At 37.6% G+C, this 9,383-nt stretch overlaps 1 protein-coding gene across 1 annotated transcript; it reads right to left on the bottom strand.

Moving 5' to 3' along the window:
• Positions 1–2,906: 2,906 nt before the first annotated feature.
• Positions 2,907–6,659, bottom strand: LOC107780013 (CASP-like protein 2C1). Its single transcript, XM_016600519.2, has 3 exons — positions 6,283–6,659; positions 5,111–5,252; positions 2,907–3,342 (listed from the first exon to the last, which is right to left on the bottom strand). The coding sequence occupies exons 1-3, from the start codon at positions 6,588–6,590 to the stop codon at positions 3,064–3,066; spliced, it is 729 nt and encodes a 242-aa protein (XP_016456005.1). The 5' UTR covers positions 6,591–6,659; the 3' UTR covers positions 2,907–3,063.
• Positions 6,660–9,383: the final 2,724 nt, after the last annotated feature.

The following is a 9,383-nucleotide window of genomic DNA, read 5'->3' on the forward strand; positions in this document are numbered from 1 at the left end:
TCGGTGGGAAGCAGGAGAATAGCATGATGGGCCAAATCCACAATTCGAGTCTCATACTGAGTAACATTCATACTGCCCTGCTGTAGACGCTCGAACTGACGGCGACGCTCCTCTCTCAATGTGATAGAAAGAAACTTCTCTATGAAGAGCTGAGAGAACTGGTCCCAAGTAATAGCAGGCGACCCAGCTGGTTTGGTCAACAAGAAATCTCTCCGCCATTTCTCGGCGGAACCAGCCATCTGAAATGCAGCAAAATCAACCCCATTGGTCTCCACTATACCCATGTTCCGTAAAACCTCGTGACAGCTGTCAAGATACTCCTGGGGATCCTCTGAAGGAGCACCGCTGAAGTGAACAGGAAAGAGCTTGATAAACCTGTCTAATCTCCATAAGGCCTCAGAAGACATAGCTGGCCCATCTACGACCTCTGCCGCAATAACCGGCTGAACTAATCCGTTTGGCTAAGCTGCTAGAGCGGGAGTGGTAGGAGTCTGGGCTCCTCCTCCAGCCTGAGAGACTGCTGGTGCCATGGGAAATGCGCCAGTTTGGGCCACACTCTCCGTAAGGCCCATCAAACAGACCAAAGCGTCCTGAAGTACTGGGGTGGCAATGAACCCCTCCGGAACCTGAGCTGGTTCGGCAGGAACAGTCTGGGTTGGAACCTCCTCGTCAAGCTCTATCTGAGGCTCCACTGCTGGGGCTGCTGCTGGGGCCCTAGGCTGAGCCCTGCCCCTTTCTCGGCCTCTGGCACGGCCTCGGCCTCAACCTCTGCCCCGTGTAGGAGCTGTCACTGGAGGCTCTGGCTGCTGCTCAGCTGAGGAAGCGGTACGTATTCTCGCCATCTGCGAGAGAATAAGAGTAGAAGAGTTCAATCAGCATTGAGAAAGCAAAATCGCATGACAGAGAAGAAAAGAAGTGAAACTTGTTCCTAAACTTCATAGCCTCTGGAAGATAAGCACAGACGTCTCCGTACTGATCCTCCAGACTCAAGCCAATACCCACACAATACCTATTCCCTCAAGCCAAAGTTAGACACAATACTTACCTCGCTCCGAAGGCCACTTAATTCTCAATCACAGCTTTTCCTTTGGAATTCACCTCCAAACCACTTGTATCTATTCAAAATGACTCAATAATATCAATATTGCTAAAGGAATCAATTATATTTCATAAATTAAATTTTCCAAATTTTCCTCTAAAAAGTCAAAAAATCGACCCCGGGCCCGCTTGGTCAAAACCCAAGGTTCGGACCAAAATCCTTTTACCCATTCACCCCCGAGCCCGAATATGTAATTAGTTTTGGATTTCGACCTCAAATTGGGGTCTAAATCCTCAAATTTCTGAAATCCCTAGTTTCTACCCTAACCCCTAATTCTACCATGAAAACTCTAGATTTTAGGTTGATAATTCATAAAATGTAATGAATAATTGAAAGAAAATGGTTTAGAATCACTTACCAAAAATTTGGGAAAGAAATGGCTCTTGAAAAATCGCCTCTCACCATTTGGTTTTTGAGAAAAATAAATTTTTGGCTAAAATCACGTTTTGGATTCTGTTAAGTGCTGGGCGACAGTGTTCATCGCGTTCGCGAGAGCACTGTCGCATTCGCGAAGGGTACCGGCTGCCAAGCCTTCGCGTTCGCGAGGCATAGCTTGCGTTCGCGATGATTACTCCCCCCTGGCCTTCGCGTTCGCGAGGCATGGCTTGCGTTCGCGATGAAGGAACGACCAACCCCTCCCCAGGTCCCCACATGCTTCGCGTTCGCGTTGAACCGGTCGCGTTCGCGACCTGACCTTCGCATTTGCGAAGAAGAAAATTTCAGCTACCCAGTTTACTCTTCGCGTTCGCGAGAGTGCCTTCGCGAACGCGAAGAAGGACATGCCAGAACACAGACTCGACAGAAAAACCAGATTTTCAAAGTCCAAAATATCCCGTGGCCTATTCGAAAATCACCCGAGCCCTCGGGGCTCCAAACCAAACATGCACACAAGTCTAAAACCATCATACGAACTTGCTCGCGCGATCAAATCGCTAAAATAACACCTACAACTACGAATTTAGCACCAAATCGAATGAAATTCTCAAGAACACTTAAAAATTACTATTTTCTCAACCGAAGGTCCGAATCACGTCAAATTAACTCCGTTTCTCACCAAATTTCTCAGACAGGTCTTAAATATCATAATGAACCTGTATCGGGCTCCGAAACTAAAATACGGACACGGTACTAACAATGTCAAACATCAATCAATTCTTAAAAATAATTAATTTTCAGACTTTTAATTTTCATCAAAATTTCATAACTTGAGTTAGGGACCTCCGAATTCGATTGCGGGCATACGCCCAGGTCCCATAATTCGATACAGACCCACCGGGACCGTCTAAACACGGATCTGGGCCTATTTACCAAAAATATTGACCGAAGTCAGCTAAAATTAACTTTTAAGGCAAAAATTCTTATTTTCATTAGTTTTCAACATAAAAGCTTTTCGGAAACCTGCCCGGGCTGCGCACACAAATCGAGGAGGGTAAAAATGAGATTTTTAAGGCTTAAGAGCGCAGATTCGAGTTCTAAAACATAAGTTGACCTTTTGAGTCATCACAGATGTTGATGAGTTAATCGATCTCGCCTGGGAGCTCTGATACCATGTTGAAGAGCTCAGCCATGACAGAAGAGAGAAAAGAGTCGGTGGAGAAAAAATTCCATTTCTGTGTATTAAAAATGCCAACTATATTGGAAGAGTACTATGCACGTCTAACTACTTACACTATTTATAACAACCAATCAACTAACTAACTAACTGAACTAACACTAAAAATTACAGTGTATTAATTTAACTACTGGACCCCACATCTATTCTTTCTACAGTACCAATTGAACAGAACTGTATGATCAATTCTTTTCACAATATTAACTCTCTCTTTCTTTAATTATTTTGCTATCTTCCCTTAGTAGTCAATTACTCGTACAAGATAAATATAATTGTGCGTACATGAAAATAAATATTTCTGACTGAGGTATAACTGTATAAGTTTACATAGTGCACTCCGTAATTAATAAATTTACATAGAAAGCAGGTGATCATCATTTAATTTGCCTTTAAGTTGAAGGAACTTCTTAGGTGAGTAGAGTCTGAATAATTGAAAGGCAGAAAGTGAGGAGACCACAACCAATAGAAGGATAGCAGCATAGCCACATAATAAAGCACCTCCAATTTGGATACAGAACCTTGTGAATCTATTGCAAAGTTTCATCCATTGCAAACTTCTCACTCCAGCCAATGCTATTGCTGATGCTTCAACTGCTGCTGATTGTGCTGCAAATACTGTGTACACAGCTGCCTGGAGAAAATATATAGACATACCAAATTAGGAAAATACTACTTTAACTTTTTTACACTGGACAATGGGTTCGAATCGTGAAAGTAGCCATTAGTACTTGCATTAGGGTAGAATATCTACATCACACCTTTCGATGTGCGGTCCTTCCCCCGGCCGTGAGTGAATGAGAAATACTTTTTGCACCCGATTGTCTTTTTGATCAGGTCGTTTAAGGATTAACTATATGTAACCGTCTATAGATAGCGGGAAGTAATTTGAAAAAAACCTACTATTAGAAGTTAAAATACATAGATATTGTAAATATTTTTTACACTGATAATAACTTAAGGGTTGTTTCGCTGCAGGATTGAGAAAATCATCTTCGCATATAATCTTGCATAGTTTAATATTATGTTTGGTTAGAGGAATTAGAAAAATAATCCAATGCAATTAATTCATGTGGCGTTTGGTTTGTTGTAAGAAAAAAAATTTCCAAATGTAATTATATGTAGTGTTTGGCATTAAGCGGAAAATCTATGTTTTATTTTATACATGACAGAATTTAAAATATAAAATACGTGTTTTAGTAGTACGGGGATTATTGTGACCTGTCAAATGTCAAAAGAAAATTGAAGAGCAAACTGCTTTTTTGGCTTAAGGAATTGACAGGCCCTTCAACCTCTAGTAAACCGACACATTAGCATAGTTTTTTAGTTAATCGTCCTTCAATTCGTTCTAATTAATTTGTGGTCTCATTGAATATGACTTGTCTAATATTTGTTGAGGAATCATGTGCCATTGTATTAATCTTTTTTTTTGTTATTAATAAAATCAATAGAAAAAGAAACATCCTTTGAGAAGAATAAAGTGTGTAGTATTAATTATAAAACTGATTGTACTTTTCCACCAAGCAAAAGTGGATAATTTTTCAAGACAATAGGAAAAAAAATTGGAGAACCATTTTAGGACATATAACATTTTCCAGCTCCTGGTAACTCATTTTCAATAATTTTTGTAACTTAAAGAATATTTCTTGTTAAGCATGATTTAGCATATAAGCACTTGTGACTTTGTCTCTCTGTTAAATGTTTCGTTTAATTAACTCTTTAATAATGATAAATTGAAATAAAAAGTAACAAATGTTTCTTGTTTTTTTAGAACATCAAAAACCCAACAGTGAAGCACGAGACAAAGAAGAAAAAAAGAAGAAATTAGTTGCTCTAGGTTACAGCATTAAATAACATTAATATCTCAACTATTTTAGCTTTTAAAGCAGCAACGTGGAACATGCTTATCAACGAACTAAATCACCTAACTAGTTCCAACTCTCATTTTCCTTTATGTTTTCAGCGATCTGTTGTTAAGATTAAACAGATCAGGGTGTGCTATTCACTATTCAGTAGAATAAATTAACTTTTTTTTTAAAATTGACATTCTATTTTGTTTGAAATGAAGGGGAACTCTAGAGCAACTGTAAAGTTGTCTCCGTGTGACTTATAGGTCACGAGTTCAAGCAGTCACTAATTCTTGCATTAGGTATGATGACTACATTATACCCCTGGGGTGACCATTCCCCGAACGTTGCGTGAACGCTGAATACCTTATGCAACAGCTGCCTTTTTTTATTTTGTTTGAAATGAAAAATATTTCAATAACCCCATTTTGTAAATCTCTCCTTTTTCTGTTTAATAATATTACAGGGAGGAAGAGCAAACTAAGATAAAGAAATAAAACTAACTAAGAAAAAAGGAACATTATTTTGAAGAAAATCTGGTTTCTAGAGAGTTACCTGGTCTAAGAAGAAAAACAGCCAATAGTTCTTGTAAGACATTTGTTTAATATCTCCCTTCGAAGTAGTTGGAATGAGGAAACATCTTAACACTTGGAGTACATTATAACTGGCAACTGCAGCATCAATCCACACCAAAACACTACATATAAAACAAAAAATTGATTTTAGTTACAATATAATTAACATATACTAGGTGTAGGAAAGAGCAAAAAGAAAACAAGAAAAGTTGATGTAGTATAATGCCTCAGAATATAAACTACACCCTATTCAATCTATATGACATATTTTCATTTTTAGTTTATTCCAAAAACAATGACACACCATTAAATTTAAAAATAATTAACTTTACACTTCTCATTTCACCCTTATAAAGAAATTTGTTTCAAATATTATGGCATATTTAAGGTCACAGCTTTTAAAACTTTGTACCTACATGTTATGGCATGTGTAAGACTACAGTATATTTCAAAATCTTCACTACTTTCTAAAACTCTGTGTCAATTCCAACTATATCCAATGGCGAAACCAAAAAATTTTCCAAATATCTTTAGAATTGAAAGAAGTAAAAAATAATTCCAATAAAAGATGTTCAATATATGATATATACATCTAAAATTAATTTTTACTTATATATATAATATAATTTTTTATAATATTTGGACGAAGGGTAATCAATACACCAATCCTTAGCAAAATGCCGGTGGCTTCACCCCCGACCATGCCACATACTCTATTACGTATTGATGTCCATATTAATTTAATGCAAATATCTGTAGGTTGAGTTAATAAACAATATACTCTGTATATAAGATACATATGCTGCACATAACCTTTTGAGGAAAAAATAAGGTTGAGCTAGAGCAACAATATACTTAAGTAAATGTTTTTCTTTAATATAAAAATAGTCAGTTCGATCTCATAGCATATCTCACGTTCATATAAGCCCAGGAGAAGGGCTGCATCCAAAAGATATGATGTAGACAGTCTATCCTAATGCAAGTATTAGTGGTTGCTTTCACGGCTCGAACCCGTGACCTATAGGTCCCACAGAAATAATTTTACCGTTTCCTTCGGCGGCAACGTAAATGTAACATTTTTTAAAAGATGTAAAAAATTTCAAGTAACAAAAGAGAAGTACAAATGGAGGCGAAAGAAAAATAGAAACTCACAACAAGGCATTCAGATCTTTGAAGCTGGCTTTTCTTTCGACTGTATCAAAGAGGAGTTTAGTTTGAGAATCAAATCCCATCAAACAAGCAGTCAAAACCAAGAATAAAATTGCAAATAGCCTCAAGAAACCCTCTTTTCTTACAATATCCATATTATGATCCTTTTCACTGTTGTTCTGTAGCTGTCTTCCTCTGCTTCGTCTTTGGTTCTCAGATCGTTGTGAATTAATTGAATGAAAAAAATAATGGCAAAGGCAACATGCATTTATAAAACTTATTTTGCATCTTCCTGTAATTTTCAAAATCATTAATGTTTTGATTTTGTTAGTTGTGGCTGTAGGTGGGGAGGGAGAAGAAAAGTTCAGCTTTGTAAATGGTACACGTGAAGAGGGGACCTTATGTGATAATGCAATTTCAAAGGGTTCATGCATTATTCCTAAATGTGAGTATGTTATATATCATAGAGAATATGGAGAACTACCGCAATTTAATTATATCTTGTATATTGTGGGTACTCACGACATTTTTTTTAATTAAGTAGAATTTTTTGAGCAACGATAAACAGTGGCGGAGCCAGAAATTTCATTGAGGTATGTCAAAATATATAAAAGTAAACATACCAGAAAATTAAGGGGAGTCAATACATAGTAGTATAACTACATATAAAAAAATTACCTACCTACACAATATATTGTTTTTGCGAAAGGGTGTCATTTGACATCCCATCTTGTAAGGTGGCTCCGCCACTGAGATAAAGTTATTCGTGTGACCTATAGGTAAGGGGTTCGAGTCCAGAGACGGACCTATGTTGCGGTCCTATAAGTTATGGATTCAAGCGTAGAGACAGACCTACATTGTGGACCTATAGGTCACGGATTCGAGAATCGAGCCGTGGAAGTAGTCATTAATATTTGTTGTCACGACCCAAACCGATGGGCCGCGACGGACACCCGATACCTTACTCAACCGAGTACCAACGTAACGTATCTTTCTTATTACATCATCATATACATGTGACATACGGGCCTAATAGGCCAACATGATCATTTATAAACTCAAAACATAGGCCGACAAGGCCGTACAATCTTTCACGTACACGACATATGTCTACAAGCCTCCAAGAGTACATAAATGTCATAAAGGTCAGGTCAGGGCCTTGCCATACTAATCAGTACATGTCCTAATCATACTGACCACATAAGCAACTCCGGAGCAAATGGAGCGCACCAACACCTTCCGCTGAGCTGATAGCCTACTTGGAGGACTCTCGGCCTCTCTATCAGGACCTGCGGGCATGAAACGCAGCGTCCCCAGGCAAAATGGACGTCACTACGAATAATGTACCGAGTATGTAAGGCACATAAATAAGTACATAGTAGACATGGAAGAAATATATAGTAAATGACTCAACCTGTAAGTCTGGATAACTCTGTAAATCATGAAATAATTATAGTGTCATGCATATGCGTATGAGTGCCATGTCGTGCATAGGTACATGTTTCATAACATCATCAGGCCTCTGAGGGCATCCCATCATATCATCTCGGCCACTGTGGGCAAAATCATTAACGTATACCAGCTGATCAGGTGGTGGTGCGTATATAACGCTGTCACCTTTTCCCATATCCCATATCCATATAATATACATATATACGCAAATATAACGTCATCTGGTCATGGGTCAATGTACATGTATAAATGCATGAAATGCATAAGAAATACGTTAATAAAATTTTCTCGGAATGCCATAAAAATCAATATACCTTTCGGCTAAACTTTATCAAATAATTATTTTTCTGAGACCCATGAACAGAAGATATAATAATAATTCACATGGGGAATCAAAAATATAGACACCCCTGTATTTCTATGAATAGAGTCATTTATAAAAGTTACTTATTTTGCTCGTTTCATTTGTATTATTTGGATCATGTCAAAAAGAAAGAAGGGATAGCCTTAACATACCCGGAGTAGGAAAAAATCCATATGATATTCTTAGAAAATGTTGCATCGTACTCCTTTAGAATCGCAAAATCTCACATTGCTAAAGTGCTAAGAAATCTAGTTGGAATTCTTCTATTTCAAGAAATCTTGTTGAGATTTTGTTGGATTGGGGTCACGTCTGTTTTTGAATATTTGTAGTATGGAGAAGATTATAAGATTGTTGATTATGTTAAGACCAAGTGAAGACCACAATGCCAAACTTTTAATGTCTTAGTAGTCTTTACGTAAGTGTCATTTGTATGACACCTTGGATGGCCACCTTTCATTTTATATCACGAGTCATTTAATTTGAATGGGGGGCTTCCACCTCATGCCCTTTAATCTTTATCCAACATAATTCCTTAATTAATTGGGTAATATCCCATTATCCAATAATTAATCAATCACCCACATAATTAAGAATTATCTCAAATTACTTAAAATACTCTTCACTTTTAACATACCTTGTACATCTTACTATCATGGTCATGTAGTACCTTGTATGTCACTAGTCCATAAATATCGGGTATTATAGCTTGATCCGTATTTTATCCCAAATTGCCAAGTTTCGATGAAACTCATTTTCTTTGATTTGCTTACCCTCTCACCTTCACGAATTTACTTATCCCTTATTTGAAATAGAATAATGCTTATAACCTCAAAATAATCTCATTCCCGGGCTTACGTTGATTAACTTACGACAAAACTTCAACGTACGAAAATGCAAGACGTAACATCTCATTTTCGATCTTATATCAATTTACTTATGGCATACTTTCACGTATGAAAACATGGGGTGTAACATCATTCCCCTATTTGGAACATTCGTCCTCGAATTTTGACGGATGCACTTATCATTCTCATAACCCATAGCTCTTGCGGATAGTTTAGTACTCCTCTTGCTATCTAGGCGATTGTTCTGTGAATGAATCCTAAAAGGCCAGGGCATCCCCCCTTTAAGCCTCTTTCTCACACCACGACTTGTAGTCGGAATCCTTCTAATCTCGTAACTGTTGCTACCTTCTATCATGCAACCTTTACGATTCTAACTTTGTATGTGCGCCTATGCGACACTTCTCTTCTCTTTCCTCCAGTTTTTAGCCAATCTCTAGACTTCA

Source organism: Nicotiana tabacum, chromosome 18 (assembly GCF_000715075.1).
Source record: "Nicotiana tabacum cultivar K326 chromosome 18, ASM71507v2, whole genome shotgun sequence".
Taxonomy (NCBI): Eukaryota; Viridiplantae; Streptophyta; class Magnoliopsida; order Solanales; family Solanaceae; genus Nicotiana; species Nicotiana tabacum.